This window comes from Salmo salar, chromosome 19 (genome assembly GCF_965601325.2).
Source record: "Salmo salar chromosome 19, fSalSal1, whole genome shotgun sequence".
NCBI classification, from domain to species: Eukaryota; Metazoa; Chordata; class Actinopteri; order Salmoniformes; family Salmonidae; genus Salmo; species Salmo salar.
Genome location: NC_138309.1, coordinates 31239086 through 31265709, shown reverse-complemented (window position 1 = coordinate 31265709; position 26624 = coordinate 31239086). Strand labels below are relative to the sequence as shown.

The following is a 26624-nucleotide window of genomic DNA, read 5'->3' as shown; positions in this document are numbered from 1 at the left end:
TTAAATACTTTGTCTTGCCCATTCACCCTCAATCCATGTCTCAATTGTCTCAAGGCTTAAAAATCTTTCTTTAACCTGTCTCCTCCCCTCATAGCTTTCACCTGGTCAGTCTATGTCATAGAAAGAGCAGGTGTTCCTAATGTTTGTATGTATACAAACTCTGGTATCCACTTGAGGGAAATAGCCTCTATGGGTTTATATAGTGCAGGGATGGGCAACTGGTGATGGCCCCCCTTTTGTAGGCCCATGGATCAATTTCCCCAAAAATGTATAATAATAATCTTACGTCAGTCACTTACAGTCAGTCATTTAGCCCATATCAGCAATGTTTTATTGGTAAGTTAGCCTAGCCAGCTTTCTAAACTTGTAGTAATCATGGTTTATTTACCAAATCGGCATTTGCTCAGGGGCCCTAACCGCCCCATTGATTTTGTAATTTACTCTCACTCAGATATCGTATTAACATGGCTTAAATCACGGCAAAATGTGTAGAATTGCAGGAAATAAGCTTAAAAATGTCAAATATCTCTCCACCCTATGGCAAAATGTGTAGAATTGCATGAAATGAACTCTGAAAAGTAATTTTTCCCCCCCTCTGCTGTTAAGGGGGGTAGCTAAAAATGTTTGTTTACAAGGTGGTGGGCCCCCCAAAAACATTTTGGCTAGGGCTTGCTCTGATTGCATGTCTGGGTATGCAGACCCACAAGCCACTGCGTCTCATGATAAATTCAGATTTTTTTGTGGCCCCCACCCCCATCAAAGTTTCCCATCCCTGATATAGTGGATTATATAGGAAAGGCTCTATTTGATAGCCTTGTCCCATATCTGCTTGTGCTGTTTTGACAACTCCTACTGTAATTTTTTCCATAGGAGTTTTCATTAGAGCACAAACTGATCTGGGACCAAGCGATCTATTCGACGGATTAGGACCAAAAAGGTTTAGGGAACCAGAGCCACTGCTCTGTTTACTCTCTGTGACTCTGAGCTGTGGTCACCTTGCGGACGTAGGTGTGGTCGGGGTGGTACTTGGGGGGCATCAGCAGTAACATTAGGCGCTCGGTGAACTGGATTCCATTGAGTGACATCACGCCCATGTAGAGGAAGATGCCAAACAGCACAGCGATGGGGATCTGACGCAGCAGGTCTCCGATCACAATGGAAAGGCCTGGAAGACGAGGGAGGAAGAGTTAAGAGATATTACTGCAAACATGACTGCGTCTCAATACTCCATCTACCAGTTTCCTCTTCTAGTAGTCTGACGTGAAATAACTACACAGGTGAAAGCAAAGTCACCGTAAGCAAAGTCAGATATTTTGCTTATATGTTTTGTTTTTATCCTGCGTTTTCAGATCACTGCGGAAGAAGGGAAGGAGTCAAGTGGAGGAAGCCACGTTAAACTTTTGAGAAGCACCAAACATCTTCCAGTCTAGTTTATTCGACATCTATCCAACAGACACTCACCTACTAAGATGGCCACCAGCAACCCTGTAACCCGCTGCTCCTTGACCTCCTGGATGCGGGGCTTGTCGCCGGGGGCGACCGCCTTACTCATGACAGTGAGGGCATTGGCGTGCGTTACGGAGCGCACAGTGGCGGCTGCCATCCAGGGCAGGCCGAACAGGGCAGAGGTGCCGCCCAGCACTACGATCACCAGCAGGTCCAGGTGGAAGCCAGAACCCTTCACCAGCATCCGCTCCTTTTTACTCACTATCAGACTGAGTTAGGGAGGAAGAGGGGTAGTAAGAGAGGAATGGAAGAAAGAAAGGCAGATGAGAAGTTGAGAATGAGTAAATCAACTTGCCAGGATAAAAACATACCATCATATCATGATTTCCCGCAGTTTGTATACTATCCATTCACACGATTCATTTTGCTACTAAGGGGGAGCTCATGACGGAACACAGGGGTGCTGGGTAATGTAGTGTGATAGTGTGTCTCACGTGGTGATCTGTGTCTCCATGAAGATGAGGATGAAGACCAGCAGGGCGGGCAGCACACTGCCAAACATCATCCAGATGGGGAACGGGGTGTACATGCCTAGGGGGTTGATCACCCAGCCACGCTTCTCAGGACTGGTCACAGAGAAGCCACTGGGCACACTCAGTTTCTACACAAGGTCAGGGATAAGGAAAGTGATGAGTTTTAGAGGGTGATGACATACCATGCACTATTATGTCTTCAAAGTAACTAGTTCTATATCATTTCTCAGTAAGACAGTAGTTAAGCTTATTAATCTAGACAATACAATGAACAAACTAATAAAGGGCTTTGGAATTATTTTCATTGCAGTACTACTCACCTGTGTGTAAGTGTCACGTATACTGTAGTCCACTAGAACCATGATGAGGATGGCTATGGGGACCCCGAAATCTCCAATAATCCTACGGAGCTGAACAACACAAAATAGTTAGGTGTAGGCAATGCATAACACAGCCTATGATGGGACACTGGGGAGTGAAGATCTGTGATTCTAAAGGGATACTTTGGGATTTTGGAAATGAGGCTAGTTACATTGGTTGGCGAAACTACCTCTAAACTTCCTTCATACTGGACACAGAGACATAAACATGTTATCCACGAGTTCTTCTGACTCTGGTGAAGTAGATAAAGGGCCTCATTGCCAAAATCCTGACATATCCCTTTAAATTTCTAATGAATTGAAATACACCCTGATATCCCTATAGTGCTTACGGTGAGAATGAAATGCGCCTCTTCACCTCATAAAGTGTATCAGTGTCCTACCTTGCCAGGGAAGAAGGCACTGTTTTTGAACTTGCGCAGGTAGAATGCAATGAAGAAGGTTCCAGACATGAGTACCAGGGAGAGCAGTGCCGTGTTGGGTTCCCCTAGGACTTTCACCGACACCACCGAAATAGTGCCGTTGCCAAGCAATAGCTCCACGGTACTATTCTCCATCGTGGCGTTCTCCGCCGTGCTGTTGTCAAGGTAACAGCGCTGCAGTGGGTGCTCCATGAAAATCTGCCCGGCAACACAGGAAAAAAAGGGTTCACAATAAAGCACCACTTCACTCACACACACACACACACACACACACACACACACACACACACACACACACACACACACACACACACACACACACACACACACACACACACACCACACACACCACACACACCTCCCTCACTGAGATCACTTCAACACGGCTTCAGAGGGATTAAAACTGACATACCTGTAAGGTCCCAGCAAACAGATTAATCCAGACACAAATAATCCCTTGAAAGTCTTGTGTTCGCAGAGGTCTAAAAATAGTAACATTCCTGAAATCATAAGCCCAGATAAAAGTCGGGCTGTCTGTCCCTTTCACTTTGTTCTCGGATCAGGGCCACTCAGCCACAAAAGATTTTCTTAAGAGTGTACCCGTTAGGAAAACATACTCATTTTGACCCCATGTTTTGAGAACAGTCCAATCTAAAGTCAGTTCCATTTATTATCAGTAGTCAGATTGGATCCCCTCTCTACAACGTAAAGTGCTTTTAGCACTTACAAGGGCACTAAATAGTTTCTATCAATTTCAATACTATAGTTAACTGAGCGTCAAGTGTACAGTACCTTGCCTATCTTGGAGAAGGTCTCGAAGATGAAGATGAGCGAGATGAGGAAGGAGAAGATCTCCTGGGTGAAGCGTGAGACAAAGCGGACCAGGAAGCTACCTTCCAAGGCCACTGTCGTCACCACGATGACGATGAGCCAGAAGCCGATCCACACCCGACCCGTCAGGTACTCTATCCCGTTCCCCTTACAGAACTATGGACACACACAGACAGAGAGAGAGAGAGAGAGAGACAGGTAAGGAAGCAATTAAGACAGAACTGAGTATCGAGTTCTGACACTGATGGAAGAGTGACATGTGGCCACACATACAGGTCAACATCAGGAAAATACAAAAGGGAGTCTTATGTAGGGCTGAGCGGTATACCGTATTTTACTATATACCAGTATTTATGCACGGACCGGTTTGGGTTTTTACTTTACCTTCTATAACGATATTTAAATGTTTGGTAAACGTGATACGCGGTGTGTAACATCCATTTTTATAGTTTACTACGCTTCTCTCTCCCTCCCTCCCTCCACACAGACCTCGTATCACCCCGTCACTCAAGGAGCGAGTTTGTTGTTGCTTGACCACGAGACATTTGTTCAGTCTGCATGGTCAATGCAACAATGTTGTTTCCACTTTGATCTAAATATAAATCCACAAGCTTCTATAATTACAATATTAGTTTAGCTGTTTGCAGACGTAAGAAACACAGTTTGTATTTTCTTAGCAGGTTAAACTAAATAGTGTTAGCCACTAATGCTAATAGCTAGTTAACCAGTCACAAATGGTTAAAAAAAAATCCAAACAGTATAATGACATTAGCTGGCTAGCTAATAAAAGTACTGAGTCAGAGCAAACGTAGCTAGCTAATACAGCCTGATACCAGTGCTGGTGGAGGCTAAATGAGCATGTTGTTTGTGCAACAGTATCTTCTAAATCAAAGAGGAATAGGCGAAGCATGAATATATGTTGGCTATATGAATAAAGATTTAATGTAGCCAAAGATTATAGGGTCCCCCGAGGAAACACAGAACATCACTTTGGTTCCTACCCTGTCACAATAACTCGTTCAGGGCATTTTCATTCATTGTCATGTCAAACAACACTGTATTCAAATTGCCCACTATTATTTATATTCTAACTACAGAATTATAATAAACATTGATGGAAATGCAGGAATTCTCTTTAGGTTCAAGTTGAATTGAACAGTATAAAACAATCAGAATGGAGAAAGACCCATTGAAATAGTTTAGAATATATGTGTTGCCACCCTAGGGTCACGCGCTACTCATAAAGCAAACTTTTATTAATCAAAAACATTCAAATTCATATCGTCAAAAATTGAAAATACCATATGATATTTTGGCCATATCGCCCAACCCTACTCTTATGTGGTAGTCAATAATGTAATCTCACATCTCAGTTTGAGGTAACTTACCGAGTAGAAGGCCTCTTCAAAGACGAGCAGTGGTCCGGAGAAGCCCACCACCAGGAGCGGCTGGGCCCCCAGGAGGCAGAAGAGAACACCCTGCACCGCTGTGGCCACGATCAGCTCAGACACACCGATCAGACCCTCAGTCTTCTCACCTACCACAAGGCACACAGTCAAGAACTCGCACAGGCAACATTCAGAGAATGACCTAAGAATGTTTTTTAAAAAGCTACGAATTACATTCTCAGTACATATTCAATATAGCTCCAATGCCTACTTTAAATACATGCTAAGTGTCTGGTTGTGTGTTGATAGGGGTAGATGGGTAGTTGTGGTTATTTTTGCCTCCTGTTCATTGTTCCCCATTCTTTATGTCACTTTATTAACTTACACAGGGACATTTCTGTAAATGTACCAGAATTTGCTAGCTGGCTGCATTTAACCCCTGGGACTCACCCAGGAGGCCTCCGAAGGTTATGGCGGGGGAGAGGGCAGCGAAGTAGATGAAGATGACGGCCGCAGCGCACTGGGCGTTCAGCGCGTCCTTGAAGTCACTCACGTACTTCGGGTAGCGGCGCTTCACGTCTCGGATTAAGCCTCCGAAGGGGCGTCCAGTACGCTGCAGGGGGTCGTCTCCCGGCTTCCCGGGCGAGAGGAGGGCCTCTGGAATACATAGACATAGACCGATTTCAAATACTGGACTAGAAAAGTGACGTTTCTTTGGAATCTTTTTTGCATAAAAAAAAAGGAAACTTTTAAAATATCATCTGGCTCCATGTAACGGTCTGAGAAGATAGGAAAGTTGCTAGGACATAATTTCTCTGAACAAAATTGCAGGATACCCCCACCTTTTTCCTTCTGGCTCTTGGGCTCCTTGGCCAGCAGGGCTCCTTGCTCCTCCCGCTTGCGAAGCATCTCCTTCTGGAAGCGTGCCACAGAGCGTAGCAGCTCCTCACCACCCATCTCGGAGGGGGGCAGCACGATGCTGCAGTCCAGGAAGCCGTTGATGGCGTTGAGCAGGTCCTGGCGGTCGTCCGCCAGATAGGCCGACTCATGGAAGTGCTGCGGGGGAGAACAGGAAAAACACTCGAGTTATACACTTTGTCCTACAGTATGTGAGCCTTCATAGCCACTGATCAAGAACAAAACAGGTTCACTCCGTGTGTGGATTTTCTTTTTTGCATTCAGAGTTGTGTGCGAAATAAAACACTACATACTATGGTTAAGACCATAGTAACAATAACATATCGGGACGGTTCCCTAGTCCTGGAACAAAAAGCATTTTCAATGCAGATTCTTATTGAAAGTGCTTTTCACTCCAGGACTGGGCTTAATCTGTGGCCAGGAAACTCGGCCCACAGATGTTCCACTAAACTTCCATCAATTGACTCTTGCTCTACTCTCGCCTCCACAGTACAGCGCACTGACCTTGTCAGACATGAGTGTGGAGATGGAGCGTCCGATTTGGTGATAGTCCATGTTGGTGCTGGGGGGTCCCAGCAGGACGAAGATGAACCTGACTGGCACTGGGACCTCCAGGACAGAGTCTAGCTCCTCCGCCTCCTGCAGCCGCACAAAGGCCATGGTGGGCTGCTCCAGGAAGTCCACACTGCCTGAAGGAGAGGAAGGGGGGACAGAGGGTTAACAGGGCATGCTGTTACACTGTACAGAGTGGGAATGCTTGATATTAGACTACTGTTTCAGATGTTATTCGACCCTGGCCGTGACCCCACTCTCCGAGTGTGTATCAGGGAGAGTTGGGATATGCAAAAAAACTAAATATTGTTTTAATAATGTGTGAAATAGGACAAATATAAGTACCTGAAAAAGAAGAAGAGGTGGTGGTGATGGTAGTAGGTTATTTGAAAAAGGTAACAGGAGATGCTTTCTGGTACTTCTGGTTCTTAGATTAGTTAAAACAGACCACTCACCCACAAGGACAACAGTGGCTTCAGCATTCTCTGGAATCTTCTCCAGCAGCTTGAGCTCATGCTTGGACTTCGACCTGTGTATGCCGATATTTGGAGTAGACTCCTTCTGCTGCAATACCAATCAGGACAGACTTAACCCAGGCCTTGGTAACTCAATGGGACAGATTGCCCCCTCCACAAAAAATGATCCACTGAAGATACTTTTTACATGAAAGTTCAATATCCCTGTGTACACACGTTGCACATACACACACTTACCTACACTCGTTAGCAGTAGAATAATCTGCCTAATACATTCCTCACTACTTATACACAGCACTGTTGAATACTTGTTTCTGATTGGCTAGAAGGGCATTCTAAAATGGACATTAAAACCAAATAACGGGACAGTTGGAAAAGCTAAATCAGGACACCTTGCAAACATGATGAAATATGCACCCAAAGATGCGGACCACACTTGTTACAAAGTTACAGAAAGCTAAACCAACAACCACACAAACTGAAATTGGATACATTGTAAACGCAGGTCCAACGAGGAAAATACTTAGCTAGCTAGTATTGATTTGTTTTTGCAGACATATTATGGATGTATCCAAATGAATGTCAATAGAAAACAGCTTAAACAAATGCTGTTATTCTGGCTGCAGAGGTTGTGACTCTGTTAGCCGTAGCTAGTTGGGTAGCTAGCAAGCAAGGGACAAGAACGTTGCCAGCGTGTATGGCAACTGAACATATAGAACGAACAACTGGGTTGTGTCCATAAATATCAACCAAACGACTGGGTCCCTTCTCTAGCAACCAAAAGAGTACATTAAAAATGAAAATATCAAGTTATTATTTTCTTTTTTTTTTACTGGTAAATGTGCGCTTTAGTATAGTTTTTTTTTGCCAACTGTGGTATACGCGGGATAAATGCCTCAGTTCTGTACATTACCTTGGAAAAATAAATGTCAGCATTTACTCCTTACATATAATCAACACTATACTGTAGCTACCTGCTGGTCGTTCTTGTCCATGTCGATGCGTGTCTCCTGCTCCCCTGTGCTGGCCGAGCCCATGAGGGGGTCTGTGACGGAGGGCTCTGGATGGTGGATGTGGTTGGAGCTGTGTTGCTGGGGCAGCAGGTTGCCCAGGCTGGCCGCCGAGATGTTCCTGGGGAAGGGGTTGTGGCTGTGCTCCTTCTCATCGCTTGGGTGACTGCAGGGCGAGGGAGGTAAAGGCACACAGAGGTTGAGCAGGAGATGCATATGTCGCACCTTGCCCTCTCGCACGCTATCAAGCAAGCAGGCGGCGGGACCAGGCAGAGACATAGCAAATTTAACATTGTGTGAATTGACATGCTGAACTAATAATGCTATTTCATCTATGAGATCAAAATGTTAGACGAACTCCAGCTATTTTTTTTAATACTTTTCCTGTTGAAAAACAATATCCAGAGTTTAAAGTGTCCACACACTTAATTTACACTAGTATTCCGTACTTCCATACTTAGGTTACTAGATACTCAAGATGTATTTTCCACTGAGCTGTCCTGGTTGGTGTTTAGGTGTAGTGGTGGTGGTGTACCTGTGTTTGAGCAGCAGGGCTCGGAGCACGTTTGCACGGTCCTCAGCCTTGATCTGGTCTGAGATGATCATCTGCTCTACCACCTGGTGGGCGATGCCAGGCAAGGTCTTCTGGTCCAGGTCCAACAACACCGCCCCTGGTGGCAGAGGGCACACATGACACTGAGGTCACAGCAGGGTGGGCACACACAGACACACTCAGACGTACACACACGCATGTACACAGTGTTCAAAACATTAAGAACAGCTTCCTATTAAGTTGCACCCCCCTCCATTTTGCCCTCAGAACATCCTCAACTCATCGGGATATGGACTCTACAAGGTCTTGAAATATTCCACAAGTATGCTGGCCCATGTTGACGCCAATGCTTCCCACAGTTGTGTGAAGTTGGATGGATGTTCTTTGGGTGGTGGACCATTCTTGATACACACACAGGAAACTGTTGAGCATGAAAAACCCAGCAGCATTGCAGTTCTTGACACAAACCGGTGCACTTAGCACCTACTACCATACCCCGTTCAAAGGCACTTCAATACTTTGTCTCGCCCCAAAAAATACACTGTGTTTACAAAACATTACAGATTGGCCAGGAAAATCCAGGTGAAAGCTATGATCCCTTATTGATGTCACTTGTTAAATCCACTTCAATCAGTGTAGATGAAGGGGAGGAGACAGGTTAAAGAAGGATTTCTAAGCCTTGAGACAATTGAGATATGGATTGTGCATGTGTGCCATTCAGAGGTGAATGGGAAAGATAAAATATTTAAGTGCCTTTGAACGGGGTATGGTAGTAGGTTTGAGTGTGTCAAGAAATGCAACGCTGCTGTGTTTTTTACGCTCAACAGTTTCCTGTATCAAGAATAGTCCAGCACCCAAAGGACATCCAGCCATCTTGGCACAGTTGTGGGAAGCATTGGAGTCAACATACATACATACTAGTACTAGTCAAAAGATTGGACAGAGCTACTCATTCAAGGGTTTTTCCTTATTTTACTATGTTTTATATAGTAGAATAATAGTGAAGACATCAAAACTATGAAATAACACATGTGGAATCGTGTAGTAACCAAAAAAAGTGTGAAACAAATCAAAATACATTTTATATTTGAGATTCTTCAAAGTAGCCGCCCTTTGCCTTGATGACAGCTTTGCACACTCTTGGCATTCTCTCAACCAGGTTCAGGAGGTAGTCACCTGGAATGTATTTCAATTAACAGGTGTGCCTTGTTAAAAGTTAATTGGTGGAATTTCTTTCCTTCTTAATGCGTTTGAGCCAATGAGTTGTGTTGTGACAAGGTATAGTCGGCATACATAAGGTAGCCCTATTTGGTAAAAGACCAAATCCTTATTATGGCAAGAACAGCTCAAATAAGCAAACAGAAATGACAGACCATCATTACTTTAAGACATGAAGGCCAGGCAATGCGGAAAATGTAAAGAACTTTGAAAGTTTCTTCTAGTGCAGTTGCAAAAACCATCAAGCACTTAGATGAAACTGGCTCTCACGAGGACCGCCACAGGAAAGGAAGACCCAGAGTTACCTCTGCTGCAGAGGATAAGTTCATTTGAGTTACCAGACTCAGAAATTGCAGCCCAAATAAATGCTTCACAGAGTCCAAGTAACAGACATCTCAACATCAACTGCTCAAAGGAGACGGCGTGCATCAGGCCTTCATGGTCGAATTGCCGCAAAGAAACAACTACTAAAAGTACACCAATATGTAGAAGAGACTTGCTTGGGCCAAGAAACACGAGCAATGGACATTAGAACGGTGTAAATTTGTCCTTTGGTCTGGAGTCCAAATTTGAGATTTGGTGATAATCTCTGCATGTGTGGTTCCCACCGTGAGCATGGAGGTGGTTGTGTGATGGTGTGGGGTCCTTTGCTGGTGACACTGTCAGTGATTTATTTAGTATTCAAGGCATACTTAACCAGCATGGCTACCACAGCATTCTGCAGCAATGCGAGATTACATCTGGCTTGCATTTAGTGGGACTATCATTTGTTTTTCAACGGGACAATGACCCAACACAACTCCAGGCGTGTAAGGGCTATTTGACCAAGAAGGAGAGTGATGGAGTGCTGCATCAGATGACCTGGCCTCCACAATCACCCGACCTCAACCCAATTGAGATATTTTGGTATGAGTTGGACCGCAGAGCAAAGGAAAAGCAGTCAACAAGTGCTCAGCATATGTGGGAACTCCTTCAAGACTGTTTGGAAAGCATTCCAGGTGAAGCTGGTTGAGAGAATACCAAGAGTGTGCAAAGCTGTCAAAGCAAAGCAAAGGGTGGCTGCTTTGAAGAATCTAAAATGTTAAATATATTTAGAATTGTTTCACACTTTTGGTTACTACATGATTCCCTGTGTGTTATTTCATAGTTTTGATGTCTTTCACTAATATTCTACAATATAGAAAATAGTCAAAAATAAAGAAAAACCCTTGAATGAGTAGGTGTGTCCAAACTTTTGACTGGTAGTGTATATTTAGGGGTGGCGGCAACGATTCATATAGGGGAAACACTGCACACAGTCTTCTCTCTCTAAACACACACAATCGCTCCCTCTGTCTCTTCTCTCTCTCCTACCATGGGAGATGGTCTTGCGGAGCTCCAGCAGGCTGCGGAAGGAGAGCGAGGCCACATGGGGTTTGCCCCAGCGGTCCGTCTCCTCCTCCACGTCCTCCTCAAACTTGATCCAACGGGCCGTCTCCCGCCACTGCATCTCCTGGTTCTTATCCATGATAAGCTCGTTCAGCTCCACAAACACCTGAGGGGGAGACAGGCTGAATTCAAAGGGATAGTTCACCCAAATAACAAAATATTGGTTTCTTCACCCTCATAAATCACTCTATGGACAAGATAAGAGAGCAATCCATGCTTTAGTTTTTTTACCTGGCCAGTGGCCACTTTCTCCAATTACCAACTTTTTCATCATGTTTGTCCAAAAACCAATGCTAGTCAATATTCTTGATATTAGCATTTTCAGTGTATGCCCATGGACATCCAGGAGTCTGAATCATAAATGTTCAAACCAGCATCTCCTTCCAACCAAGTTACCATTGAGCCAATCGGATTAGATTCAGTGAGGATCTGAATAGCTGAACTATCAGGGGAAAAATGTTTCAGTATGCTTAATGTGGCTGCATCTGCTTCGGATTTAATTCCTCTCCAAATGTTGTTTTAGAATTAACGCTAGCTCTTCCAAGGCTCATGCTGTTTCTGTAAAGACAGTCAAAAAGTATTCTAAGAATGGGAAAACGCAAGTCGGAAGTTTACATACACCTCAGCCAAATACATTTAAACTCAGTTTTTCCACAATTCCTAACATTTAATCCTAGTAAACATTCCCTGTCTTAGGTCAGTTAGGATCACCACTTTATTTTAAGAATGTGAAATGTCAGAATAATAGTGGAGAGAATTATTTATTTCAGCTTTTATTTTGTTCATCACATTCCCAGTGGGTCAGAAGTCAACATACACCCAATAAGTATTTGGTAGCATTGCCTTTAAATAGTTTAACTTAGGTCAAACGTTTTAGGTAGCCTTTCACAAGCTTCCCACAATAAGTTGGGTGAATTTTGGCCCATTCCTCCTGACAGAGCTGGTGTAACTGAGTCAGGTTTGTAGGCCGCCTTGCTCGCACACACTTTTTCAGTTCTGCCCACAAATTTTCTATAGGATTGAGGTCAGGGCTTTGTGATGGCCACTTGAATACTTCGACTTTGATGTCCTTAAGCCATTTTGCGACAACTTTGGAAGTATGCTTGGGGTCATTGTCCATTTGGAAGACCCATTTGCAACCAAGCTTTAACTTCCTGACTGATGTCTTGAGATGTTGCTTCAATATATCCACATAATTTTGCTTCCTCATGATGCTATCTATTTTGTTAAGTGCACCAGTCTCTCCTGCAGCAAAGCACCCCCACAACATGATGCTGCCACCCCTGTGCTTCACGGTTGGGATGGAGTTCTTCGGCTTGCAAGCCTCCCCCTTTTTCCTCCAAACATAACGATGATCATTATGGCCAAACAGTTCTATTTTTGTACGATCTTTGTCCCCATGTGCAGTTGCAAACCGTAGTCTGGCTTTTTTATGGAGGTTTTGGAGCAGTGGCTTCTTCCTTGCTGAGTGGCCTTTCAGGTTATGTTGATATAGGACTCGTTTTACTGTGGAAATAGATACTTTTGTACCTGTTTCCTCCAGCATCTTCACAAGGTCCTTTGCTGTTGTGGGATTGATTTGAACTTTTCGCACCGAAGTACATTCATCTCTAGGAGACAGAACGCATCTCCTTCCTGAGCGTTATGACGGCTGCGTGGTCCCATGGTGTTTATACTTGCGTACTATTGTTTGTGCAGATGAACGTGGTACCTTCAGGCATTTGGAAATTGCTCCCAAGGATGAACCAGACTTGTGGAGGACTAAAAAATAAATTGAGGTCTTGGCTGATTTCTTTTGATTTTCCCATGATGTCAAGCAATGAGGCACTGAGTTTGAAGGTAGGCCTTGAAATACATCCACAGGTACACCTCCAATTGACTCAAATGATGTCAATTAGCCTATCAGAAGCTTCTAAAGCCATGACATAATTTTCTGGAATTTTCCATGCTGTTTAAAGGCACAGTCAACTTAGTGTATGTAAACTTCTGACCCACTGGAATTGTGATAGAGTGAGTTATAAGTGAAATAATCTGTCTGTAAACAATTGTTGGAAAAATTACTTGTGTCATGCACAAAGTAGATGTCCTAACCTACTTGCCAAAACTATAGTTTGTTAACAAGAAATGTGTGGAGTGGTTGAAAAATGAGTTTTAATGACTCCAACCTAAGTGTATGTAAACTTCCGACTTCAACTATAAGGTGCATCAGACCTGGATTCAAATGTTATTTGAAATAATTTAAAATACATGATCATCTGTGCTTGATTGAGCTTGCCTGGCTTAATGGACCAATAGAATAGTTCCAAAACTGCAAAACCCGTCCATTTGACATCAAACGCTCAAAGTATTTGAAAGATTTTAAATAGTACTTGTACCCAGGTCTGCGCTGCATGTTGACGTCAAACAGAAACACACTCACCAGTGTTACTCGGTTATATTAAGAACAAATATGCAATGAAATTATCCACAATGCCAATACACTTCTCAAATATAGGCAGTGGCAAATAGCCTAAGCAACAAGCGAATGTGACGTTTCAGTGAAAACCATTTTTCATAAGCTCAACAAATGCTCTGTTTAAATTCGTTTTTTCCCCCTCACACATCAAACGATGATGAGTAAAAATACAGTAACAATACAGTATAAATACAGTAGATACTATCATCAGTAGAAACACAGTATTACACCCTAATCACTTCACAAAAGTCTGGTTAAAGAGAAACCAATCTAACTCCATGCTCGTGAGTTAGTGATACCCAACCAACCATTACCTGTTTCAGTACCAAGCCAACAACACAACTAATGATTATCGAGTAACCATACTGCATCTACTCTCATGTGAAGACACGTTGCTACATGCACACACTCCTGGAACATGCATTTGGCCGACTAAGCCGCCTCACCTTCTGGGGCCGGGCCATTTGGCCGAAGTAGTCCAGTATGACCATGCCGTCTGGCCGGGAGGCAGAATGCTAAGTTACAGAACCACTGGCGGTAACGACTGGAAGGAGCGAGAGGGTGGAGGTGTGGGCTTAACACACTGACGACTAACACCGACCCGTGCACAGAGCAGGGGACCCTTACATCTCCCCCCCACACACACACACTCTTTACCCTGAGAGGAACCTGTTGTTTACCTGGCTGCTGGGGACCTATGTGTGTGTGTTAATAGAACATGGCTCCCTCTCTCAGGGAGAACCCGGTGTCTCCTTACCTGAGCTCTTCTCTGCCCCTTTCTATTGGGTGTGTGAAAGGAAAGAACTCATTCATTAATTTTTAATTGTGTCCTGCCCACTCTCCCGTCCACAAAATATACTATAGCGGATTTTCCAGTTGATGTTCCAATTGTTGTTTTATTTATTTGTTTAAATATGGATCAAGAAGCAATTAACCAGATTTACTTTCAAACCATCCTTGCCAAAAACGTCAGCAAACCCATGAAAACCATCTGATGAATAAAACTCAATCATATCTGAAACAAGGGATGTGACAATGTGTCCCAACATCAGCAAAGGAGTGGGTACTACAGGTTGTATTTTCCGTCGCTCACCTCATGTGGGGTCCGGTCCTTTTTTTGGCTGCGTGTGCTGGGCTCCTTGTGGTCCTTGCCAACATGGACCACTTGGCCTTTGGTGCTCTTTCTGACCAGGTGTCTCCGTACCCCAGGGACATCCTCAAAACGATGGCCTAAGGAGAGAGAGGAGAGGAGAGGTGAGTGAAAAATCATAGCCAGAGATACAGAATGAGCAATAGTGAGAGAGGGTGTGGCGGTGATTGTGATCCCAAACACTAATATAACAGTGTCAACATTACATTATCAAGTATTGCAACATCATTGTAGTGTTGCAGCTTTTCCCCAAGACAGTGGTCTGCCCAACACTGAGCTCTTGGCTCTGCGATGACCTCCACCATCCTGCTACCAGATCGCATCTCAGAGTCCCACAGTAACAGAGAACAGGCCGTTGCTTTTGTTCACCTGGCACTGCTGTGGGGTTGGGTTTAAGGTTTAATATTGTCACGGTATTTTACAAATGTTCCACCCCAAGAAAAAAAAAGATATTTTCTCCCAGGTAACCCGATATTTCCCGCCAAAACAGCAAGTGTCATTCTAAACCATACACAGCTTATTTTTTTACATATTTAACCTTCATTTAACAAGGCAAATCAGTTAAGAACAAATTCTTATTTTCAATGACGGCCTAGGAACAGTGGGTTAACTGCCTTGTTCAGGGGCAGAACAAGTTCTCATTTACAACTGCGACCTGGCCAAGATAAAGCAAAGCAGTGCGACAAAAACAACAGAGTTACACGTCAACAAACGTACAGTCAATAACTGTAAAGAACAGAAATAATTGAAAAATCTATGTACAGTGTGTGCAAATGTAGAAGAGTAGGGAGCTAGGCAATAAATAGGCCCTAGAGGCGAAAATAATTACAATTTAGCATTAATACTGGAGTGATAGATGTGCAGATGATGATGTGCAAGTAGAGATACTGGGGTGCAAAAGAGCAAGAGGGTAAGTAATAATATGGGGATGAGGTAGTTGGGTGTGCTATTTACAGATTGGCTGTGTACAGGTAGTGATTGGTAAGCTGTTCTGACAGCTGATGCTTAAAGTTAGAGAGGGAGATATAAGACTCCAGCTTCAGAGATTATTGCAATTCATTCCAGTCATTGGCAGCAGAGCTTTAAGGAAAAGCGGCCAAAGGAAGTGTTGGCTTTGGGGATGACCAGTGCAATATACCTGCTGGAGCGATATTAGAGTGATAGGCTATTTTAAAACTCTGCAGTTGCAATTTTTAAATATGATCTTAATAAAAAAATAAAGGTGAGCCAGACGGAGATGTGTAAATTACATGCATATTCAGATATTAGTCCTAATACTACTGTAGCATAGGCTATGCTACAGCAAATGTACCCGTCACAATAAAAAAAGTTACCTGCTGATGAGATGATACATGCATTGTGAACTGCACTCCATATGAGATGCGCTGTCTGTCCCCACCCTGAGTGTTGATGATTGATCATGCAGATAGCAGAGCAGAGGAAGCCGTAAAGACAGATTTGGACATCGCATAGAATTTAACAGTTCTATTTCACTTCAAGCTGTTCATATAAATCATTTATTATAATTTACCGGTTTCTCACAGTTATTTATCCCGGGAAACGGGAGTGGGTTTGGGCCGGAAACCTCAGTAACCTGGTTCCCGCTATTAAACCCTAGTTGGGTTACCAGGCTGGCCGCAAACCAAGGACAGTCTGGATAATTAGGCTGGATGAAAGAGAGCTGGTTGGATACATCTCAGAGGGAAGGCGGCAACGGGTGTGGATGATCCTGTCAGAGGTAGGAACTAACCTTACCTTTATCAGTGGGCTCCTTCACTGTTTGAGAAACACCCTGGTCATTGAGCACCTTCATCAATTCATCACCTAAAACGGAGGGTGTATAAAAATGACAGCATTTCTCCTGAAGAACAAGTTGTCCTGTACGTCCTTGGAAAACTCTGCGAGTGAAACTGGAGAGGAACGAAGTATCATCTTCTGTCATTTGAGCCTCTTGTTCATTGTCTGGGTTTCACTGTAAGGTGTCGCTGTACCTTGTCAGACCTTTGGGCTATGTCTACTGGAACCGTTCGTCCGCCTTAGAGGCTTCACAATGTGCCGGACTCCAGTTGTGTGTGTGTGGTTGTCTGGGAAGTCCTGGAGTGGGACTTGGCCCGGGCAAGGCTGGCACTCTTGAAGGAGAGGAGCTTGGTGGTGGGCGCAGTGCTGGCATAAACCTGGCATGGGAATGAGGAACCATGACCTCTCCCATCTCAAGGACAAGTCTTTGCGTGTCCAGGACTGGAGCTAGAAAAAAAGCATTCCTTGACCCCCACCTGACCTGGTTAGGGTAGAAAGTGTCCAAGCGCATTAACTAGCAGAGGAGCTAACAGGGGTTTGAACAAAAGAGAAATGAGACAGTGATCTAATAATTCCGATCATTGAGCAGCGGCCAGCCGCAGAGATACTTTCCCAGGCTGCTTTGCAGTGCTGGGAAGCAGATAAAAGAGGATCCACCTGAGGAGACTCCTGATGCAGTCAGGGACCCTGACAAAGGCCACACCCTCTATGTCAAGTAGCCCCATGTTGGCACTGGACCTACATCAAATCATCTCCATGCAATTCAGCTTCCCTCTCATGTTTTTTCCCCCCAGATGACTTAGCTCTTCCACATTGTTTTATCGGCACTTATGACTCAGGGGTTGTGAACCAGAGGGGCAGCTTTCTTAATTAGCCACCGGGTTGACTCGGGCCTGGATCCAGGGGCCTCAGCTTAGAGCGGGAACAGGCTAATTTAATTAGAGGACTTCGCTCCTATTTTGTCAGTGTCCGCCACACTCACTGATAAGCTGCCGCTGTCCGCTGAGGGGTCGACCCCCTGACGTAAATCACCCGTTGCCACTGGAGCTGGGGACGTCACAGGACATTAATGTACCCCAATGTGTTCCCTTCTTTCTCTCAGTTTAGGGCATTCTGACCTTCAGTGGAGTCAAAGACTCTTCCCTTCACACAAGCACACACACAAACAGGCGCACATACACAAAGAGCAAGATATTAAGCAATTGAAGAAGTAAAATGTAAAAAGACATCTTTAAAAGTTAATCTGGCACAGTAACCTGAGTGAACACGAAAGTCAGGGAGAGTTTAGATTCTTAGGTCAGGGAGAGGTTAGTTCAGAGTACCGGGGTTCTGAATAAATCTCCCAAATGACAAAACAGCCCTTAAAAATTTACAAGTACAAGAAGTTTGAACATAACATGCTGTCTAAACAAAGAGAGAACCCGCATGTCATCTTGGCTCTGAATTAAATTATACAAACAACCCCTAGAATTAAAGTAAGCACTAAAACATTGCTTCAGTGGAGAACAAATGCTGAACATGAAGTGACTGAGGTTGGCAATATTCCTCAACACTCACTTTTGATCCCATCCAGGTCGGCGGAGGCCAGTGTCTGCGCCTCGCTCTCGTCTGTGGGGATGCGCTCGTACTTAGCCTGCTCGGCGCCAGTCATGTTGCCGGTGCACCGGCGCTCCTGCAGGTCGTAGCTGCGGCTGGCCACGCGGATGAGAGGGGTGGGGTCTGATGGGTCACTGCTGGACGAGGCCGGACAGGGCTTTCTGGGAGAGGAGAGAAAGAAATTAGAGTTAACTTTAAGGTCAACAAAATATTAGACGTGAATCTGGAGTGAGCTACACAACATAACTACTTTTACATCTAGGAGACTGGGCCAGTAAATGACAAAATGCACATTTTCTAAGATACAAAAGGAGAATGGTTTGTCGGTCTCCCTCTACACTCCTTGGAACAAGCACATTATCAAACATACAGAAAAGCTCATTTCACAGGAGAAGGAAAAATACTTAATCAAATTAAATCAATTCTGAATGTTGCTCTCGATAAACTAAAAGACTGAAAACGCCCACTAAGAATTCACCAGTCCAGGCAGTTCCTTCCGAAACCGAAAAACACTCAGTCTCCAAAAAGCTGTTAGTTTCAGAAAACAACTATATTCCAAAGATCCCTCTGCAGTCAGAATACTTTACTTGGGTGACACCTCTACCTTCCAATGTGTAGTGTGCAGTTTTAGGATTAGTAGGAGGAAGTCCACAGAGTGATATTACAGCAGACTTGAGAAAGGAGATGAAAGGAGAGCCCACAAAGCTATATCCCAGACAAGACAAAGCACTAATGTGTCCTGAGACTAAATGCCATAGGTGGAGGGTCGAGAGGAGAGGTGTGTTAGTAGGAAGGGTCGGAATTCTCTATGGAAACAGTCAGACAGGTGAAATATGGCTCTTTGTTCTTGCTGGTGGAATCAGGCCCTATTAGATCAGAACCCTGCAGGCTGCCTGGATGCCTGGGACATGGTAACGTAAAGTGGGCGACACACACACACACACACACAAACCTCTCCCATCCAATCAGCGAAGGAGAAAGCCTCCGAGCGAGCAGTATCAGGCTACGTGCTATAAAACAGTCCTTGCCGAGTTGTGGCGCAAAGGAGGATGACACTCTTCAACTGCCAAAGATTCTCACCCGATCACATCATTATAGTAATAAGGACATGAAAATGGGGGTGCATTTAGAGAGGTGTACTCACTCCGTGGAGGTGGCATCTTCAGGGTCGGTGCTCACGGCAGACTGGGGAACAACCTCCAGCCCTCGGGCAGGGCAGGGGATGTCTGTGGTAGGTGTGGCCAGGTGATCTTCATCTGACAGAAAAAACTATGAAGGAGAGAGGGAACACATGAGACCTTGGTTGGGACTCAATCTTCTCAACTCCGGTAATGTCTGAGTGTACTAATATATATATATATATGCTTTTAAAATCGTTCATGATTTCTTTTACATTTACAGAATGAAGGGAAAAAAAAGTATACATATGTTCACACCATTACCGTTTACGGCAGAACACAATAGTTGTCAGTTGCATATCAATGTAACCCCAAACCATAAATAATTAAGCTTGTGTTGAAATATGACAGGGAGACTCAATATTTGAACCACAGCCACACCCCAAAAAAACATGACAGTGTCCTAAACGGAACCTTATTCCCTATATAGTATACTACTTTTTTTTACCAGGACCCTATCCAAAATTGTGTACTAAATAGGGAATAAGGTACCATCAGCTGTGTAAGATATGCATGTTGCCTTTTCGCTAAGCAACCTTTAGTTAATGTAAATTCTGTTACAAAAATTATAACTGAGAGATATAAAGTACCAGTCAAAAGTTTGGACACACCTACTCATTCAAGGGTTTTTCTTTATTTTTTACTATTTTCTACATTGCAGAACAATATTTCCTGGAGGTCTTAATGATGAAATGCCTATGTATGTTATGTTGTAAACGGGAATATGAATTATGCCCCCATTTCAGATTACTCTGATGTTTTTCTTGCGCTGTACCGAATGATTCATGAAAACTTGATTGGTAGGTCAGCATTACATCCGGCCGTGATTGGGAGTCCCGTAGGGCGGCGCACAATTGGCCCAGCATCGTCCGGTTTGGCCGGGGTAGGCAGTCATTGTAAATAAGAATGTGTTCTTAACTAAATTGCCTAGTTAAATAAAGGTTAAATAAAATAAAAAGGTTGATGTCCTCATTGTGGTTTTACAGATATGTTTAATACGTTTTAAGTACACACTTTGAATATGTATGAAATGCACATTGTTATATTTGGTAGCACTTATTTGTTTTCCCTCGACTCCAACCTCGTTTGATGCATGGAACGGATGGGGGTGGGGCTAGGTCTACATTAGGGTGCTAATCTAAAAAACTCTCAAAAGCTCTAACGAAGGCCGCGAGGCCGATACGTAAAGCTTATTAAAAGAGTACTGACACTATCAAGAGCAGTGTGCGGGTTTCTTCTTTTTTCTGCAAAAAGATAGATGTGCGAGTGCCTTTTGAATTTAGAATAACAGTGAAGACATCAAAACTATGAAATAACACATATGGAATCATGTAGTAAACAAAAAAAGTGTTAAACAAAATCAAAATATATGTATTGTTTCAGATTTTTCAAAGTAGCCACCCTTTGCCTTGATGACAGCTTTGCACACTCTTGGCATTCTCTCAACCAGCTTCACATGGAATACTTTTCCAACAGTCTTGAAGGAGTTCCCACATACGCTAAGCACTTGTTGACTGCTTTTCCTTCACTCTGCGGTCCATCTCATCCCAAACCATCTCAATTTGGTTGAGGTCGGGTGATTGTGGAGGCCAAGTCATCTCATGCAGCACTCCATCACTATCCTTGGTCAAATAGCCCTTACACAGCCTGGAGGTGTGTTGGGTCATTGTCCTGTTTAAAAACAAATGATAGTCCCACTAAGTGCAAATCAGATGGGATGGCGTATTACTGCAAAATGCTGTGGTAGCCATGCTGATTAAGTGTGTCTTGAATTCTAAATAAATCACTGACAGTGTCACCAGCAAAGCACCCCCACACCATCACACCTCCTCCTCCATGCTTCATGGTGGGAACCACACATGCAGAGATCATCCATTCATCCACACCGCGTCTCACAAAGACACGGCGGTTGGAACTAGAAATCTCAAATTTGGACAGATTTCCACTGGTTGAATGTCTATTGCTCGTGTTTCTTGGTCTAAGCATGTCTTCTTATTATTGGTGTCCTTTAGTAGTGTTTTCTTTGCAGCAATTTCAATAATGAAGGCCTAATTCACAGTCTCCTCTAACAGTTGATGTTGAGATGAGATGTGTCTGTTACTAGAACTCTGAAGCATTTATTTGGGCCGAAAATTCTAAGGCTGGTAACTCTAATGAACTTATCCTCTGCAGCAGAGGTAACTCTGGGTCTTCCATTCCTGTGGCGTTCCTCATGAGAGCCAGTTTCATCATAGCGCTTGATGGTTTTTGCGACTGCACTTGAAGAAAGTTTCAAAGTGCTTGAAATGTTCCGTAATGACTGACCAATTGGCTCAGCGTCGTCCGGGTTTGGCCGGGGTAGGCCGTCATTGTAAATAAGAATGTTTTCTTACCCGACTTGCCTAGTTAAATAAAGGTTAAATAAAAACATTTAAAAGCTGGTTGAGAGAATGCCAAGAGTGTGCAAAGCTGTCATCAAGGCAAAGGGTGGCTATTTGAAGAATCTCAAATATAAAGAATATTTTCATTTGTTTAACACCTTTTTGGTTACTAAACTCAACAAAAAAAGAAGCATCCTTTCACTGTCAACTGTGTTTATTTTCAGAAAACTTAACATTTTAGTATTTGTATGAACATAAGATTCAACAACTGAGACAAACTGAACAGGTTCCACAGACACGTGACTAACAAATGGAAAAAAATGTGTTCATGAACAAAGGGTGGGGGGGGTCATAAGCAAAAGTCAGAATCTGGTGTGGCCACCAGCTGCATTAAGTACTGCAGTGCAGCTCCTCTTCATGGACTGCACCATATTTGCCAGTTCTTGCTGTGAGATGTTACCTCGCTCTTCCACCAAGGCACCTACTAGTTCCCGGACATTTCTGTGGGGAATGGCCCTAGCCCTCACCCTCCGATCCAACAGGTCTCTGATGTGCTCAATGGGATTGAGATCCGGGCTCTTCGCTGGCCATGGTAGAACACTGACATTCCTGTCTTGCAGGAAATCACGCACAGAACGAGCAGTATGGCTGGTGGCATTGTCATGCTGGAGGGTCATGTCAGGAAGGGTACCACATAAGGGAGGAGGATGTCTTCCCTGTAACGCACAGCATTGAGATTGCCTGCAATTACAACAATCTCAGTCCGATGATGCTGTGACACACCGCCCCAGACCAATACGGACCATCCACCTCCAAATCGATCCCGCTCCAGTGTACAGGCCTCGGTGGAACGCTCATTCCTTCGACGATAAACGCGAATCCGACCATCACCCCTGGTGAGACAAAACCACGACTCGTCAGTGAAGAGTACTTTTTGCCAGTCCTGTCTGGTCCAGCAACGGTGGGTTTGTGCCCATAGGCGATGTTGTTTCCGGTGATGTCTGGTGAGGACCTGCCTTACAACAGGCCTACAAGCCCTCAGTCCAGCCTCTCTCAGCCTATTGCGGACAGCCTGAGCACTGATGGAGGGATTGTGCGTTCCTGGTGTAACTCGGGCAGTTGTTGCCATCCTGTACCTGTCCCGCAGGTGTGATGTTCGGCTGTACCGATCCTGTGCAGGTGTTGTTACACGTGGTCTGCCACTGCGAGGATGGTCAGCTGTCGGTCCTGTCTCCCTGGAGCACATCTTAGGTGTCTCACAGTACAGACAACGTAATTTATTGCCCTGACCATATCCGCAGTCCTCATGCCACCTTGCAGCATGCTTAAGGCACGTTCACGCAGAGGAGCAGGGAGCAAGGGCATCTTTCTTTTGGTGTTTTTCAGAGTCAATAGAAAGGCCTCTTTAGTGTCCCAAGTTTTCATAACTGTGACCTTAATTGCCTACCGTCTGTAAGCTGTTAGTGTCATAACGACCGTTCCACAGGTGCATGTTCATTAATTGTTTATGGTTCATTGAAAAAGCACGGGAAACAGTGTTTAAACCCTTTACAATGAAGATCTGTGAAATTATTTGGATTTTTACGAATTATCTTTGAAAGACATGGTCCTGATAAAGAGGTTCCATATGTGTTATTTTATAGTTTTGATGTACAATGTAGAAAATAGTCACACCTGAGTAGGTAGTGTATAGAAGGTTGAATACATTGGCTATGCTGTCAATACAGCATGACTTCTGCTGCGTTCAAAACAACGGCAAAATCGGAATTGGGAAATCTCAGACTTCAGTGAGTTCAAGACAACTGGGAACTCTGGGAAAATAAATTTTGCTCCGAATGGGAAAATAAGTTTTGAACGGTCACCCAAGTCGGAATTCCAAGTCGGGAACTCGGGCTTCTTCTAGAGCTCCGACCTGAAGATCACCGACGTCATGATTCAACCTGTTTTTTTTTTGGTTTCCAGTTGTCTTGGAAATCCAGAGAATGGCAGACTTCGATGACAAAGTTAGACAACAATTTGCCCACAAGAAGGAGCGCCACGCCATCTTCCTGTTCAAGTGAGCACAGCACAACAACGTGAGTCCAAACATGTCTTGTATGCTGCTGCATAAATGATGTAATATGCCAGGGAGATATGTATACTGTAGCTAAGAAAGTAATACTAAGTGTATGTAGTGTAGTAAGCTGTTAGTAGCCCATGTGCCTCACCCTAATCATTTGGTCCCTTTCCCCTTCATGACTTAGCTTGGTGGTGCACATGAAGCCGATAACGTGTTTTAGAGAAACGTCATTGAATATTGTAAGGGTGTTCATTGTCTGCTTGTATGCCCCCTTTAGATATCCTATGGTTCTGACTTGGTGTACAGGGAGAATACTGTAAGAACGGCCAATGATGCGAATTCTGTCACTGTACATTTCAAAAAGCCTGAACAAATAGTTATATTGAGTACATCCGTCATAGCTCGCTCATTAATGTCTTAATCGAAATTACGGCTTGCCTGTTATATGCTCATCGTTCCCTTCTGCCATAATTTGTACATCTCAGTTGTCAGTAGAAACCACATTTGTTTAAGCAAGTAGCCATATCAGCTATGTTTTTTAAAAAGGAAGTAAATGAGGCTGAATGAACTGTTTAGCTGCCAGACAAGGCTGATAGCCAGGTGTAGCAGTGGTAAGGATTCACTCCATGATGCTGAAAAGAAAGCTCTGCTGTTGGGACAGCTTTATGTAGACCCTCACAGTTTGTGGGCAGTGTTTGTCACCGTTATAGTGCAATTCAAATATTGTTTAATGTTGTGTAGTGGCTTTGCTGGCATGCATAAACAAATCAACATTTAGAGTTTGCCCCACCATGACTTACGTGTTAAAATTGACACAATACAATCCTCAAATGTGAATTGCCATTACATCTGGAGAGAAACATAAATGGGGGATGTATTCCAATGTGCTTTATGCTTTAAGGAGCTAGCTACAAATTTGCATGTTGAGAATGTTGTGGTAATATTAGGTAAAACTTATCTAAATGTTCTTGAAATAAGATCTCCAAAGGTAAAATGTATATTGCATGAACTTCAATGGAATATTTTGTTAAACCTAAAACAAATATGCTATGAACGTCATAAAAACTGACTCATTACATTCTTACAACATTAAGGGAATGTCCTGTGCAACCTAACTTAAACATTGTATGAACGTCATCGCAACTGAGCATATTTTGTGTTTTGGGATCCTCTCTTCTAATGTACCCTCACTCTTTCCACAACCGACACTGAACAAAAATATAAACATGTAAAGTGTTGGTCCCATGTTTCATGAGCTGAAATAAAAGATCCCAGAAATGTTCCATACACACAAATGTGTTTACATCTGCTAGTGAGCATTTCTCCTTTGTCAAGGCAATCCATCCACCTGACAGGTGTGGCATATCTCACTCACCAGACATGTCACCCATTGAGCACGTGGGACGCTCTAGATCGACACGTACGACCGCGTGTTCCAGTTACCGCCAGTATCCAGCAACTTCGCACAGCCATTGAAGAGGAGTGGGACAACATTTCACAGGCCACAATCAACAGACTGATCAACTATGTGAAGGAGAGGTGTTGAGCTGCACGAGTCAAATAGTGGTCACAACCGATACAGACTGGTTTTCTGATCCACGGCCGTACTTACATTTTTTTTTTTTAAGGTATCAGATGCATATCTGTATTCCCAGTCGTGAAATCCATAGGTTTGGGCCTAATGAATTGATTTCAATTTACTGATTTCCTTATATGAACTATAACTCAATAAAGTCTTTGAAATTGTTGCATGTTACGTTTATGTGCACCCTGATACAAACAGTAGCCGAATGTCAACAACTGGACAGTTTAAGTGTTTTGGGAACCTATCTGTTGTCATATCACCCACAATGTTTCTACAACCTAAATAAATGTTTTAGGAACTTTTAAAACAACCTAACAAATAATGTGTTCTGGGACTGTTCTTGCAACAGGCAAATGGTTTGCAACCTAATGTAAACATTTAAATAATCAGCACAACTGGACAGTTTGTGTGTTTCGGGAACATACTGTATCTCTTGTCATGTCTACACAATGTTCCCACAACCAAATTAACATTATGGGAACCTTGAAAGAACAGACCAAATGTGTTCTGGGAACATTCTTGCAACATCATGTGAATGTTTTTTGCAGCCTAAAATAAACATTGTAGAAACAACTGGAGTTTTTTGTTTTGGGAACACAAAATGTCTCATCACAAAAGACACCACAATGTTCTCACCAGACTGCTCCCACTACCTTATGAAAGATTACGGGAACCTTTAAAGAAAATATTAAATGGTGTTCTGAGCACCTTCTTGCAACATCAGGCAAATGTTTTATACAAACATTCTAGAATCAACACCCCTGCATAGTTTTTGTGTTAAAAGAACATTTGCCACGACCTGACGAATGTTCTGAAAACTTTGACAGAACCAGTTTTGGTTTGCTTAGGTGTCACTGTAATTACCTGCACATCTTCTTTGACGGTGTCACAATACGTCTCAGAGAGATGGGTGTGGCTCTCTCCACCTTCTTCCTCATTATCTTCCTCATCCTCTCCTTCCTCAATAGTGGTGCTGCTGGTGGGGCCTGAATTGTCCTTGCGGTCGCTTTCCTTCTTTTTCTTCTTGCCGCTCTTCCTCCTCCCTTCGAAGTGCAGCTTGGACAGGGGATGGTGGATGTGGTGTGAGGAGTGACGGTGGTCTGCAGGAAGATTCAGCGGTTATAAAGAGTTTGTGGTTTATAGAGTTAAATCATTTTCTGTGGTTTTCAGAGGGACTAATTTAAATCAAAGAATCAACTGTTTTAAATTTACGATTCACAAAAATGATGTTATCCCCATAACAATTTCTGCAAAAGTGCACTATATGACCATAAGTATGTGGACACCTG

At 43.6% G+C, this 26624-nt stretch overlaps 1 protein-coding gene across 4 annotated transcripts in view; it reads right to left on the bottom strand.

Annotated features, from left to right (window-relative positions):
• Positions 1 to 26624, bottom strand: part of LOC106578671 (anion exchange protein 2) — a 118435-nt gene that overhangs the window by 6334 nt on the left and 85477 nt on the right. For all 4 annotated transcript variants that reach the window (XM_014157741.3, XM_014157742.3, XM_014157743.3 and 1 more), the window contains 18 exons: positions 26200 to 26435; positions 19298 to 19422; positions 18115 to 18314; positions 14704 to 14840; positions 11081 to 11261; positions 8492 to 8627; positions 7921 to 8122; positions 6926 to 7034; positions 6423 to 6607; positions 5843 to 6056; positions 5451 to 5657; positions 5001 to 5149; positions 3574 to 3768; positions 2743 to 2979; positions 2300 to 2389; positions 1941 to 2107; positions 1462 to 1715; positions 996 to 1165 (listed from right to left, as the gene is read on the bottom strand). In XM_014157741.3, coding sequence (XP_014013216.1) covers positions 996 to 1165; positions 1462 to 1715; positions 1941 to 2107; positions 2300 to 2389; positions 2743 to 2979; positions 3574 to 3768; positions 5001 to 5149; positions 5451 to 5657; positions 5843 to 6056; positions 6423 to 6607; positions 6926 to 7034; positions 7921 to 8122; positions 8492 to 8627; positions 11081 to 11261; positions 14704 to 14840; positions 18115 to 18314; positions 19298 to 19422; positions 26200 to 26435 — 3194 coding nt within the window. The remainder of the gene's footprint in view (positions 1 to 995; positions 1166 to 1461; positions 1716 to 1940; positions 2108 to 2299; positions 2390 to 2742; positions 2980 to 3573; positions 3769 to 5000; positions 5150 to 5450; positions 5658 to 5842; positions 6057 to 6422; positions 6608 to 6925; positions 7035 to 7920; positions 8123 to 8491; positions 8628 to 11080; positions 11262 to 14703; positions 14841 to 18114; positions 18315 to 19297; positions 19423 to 26199; positions 26436 to 26624) is intronic.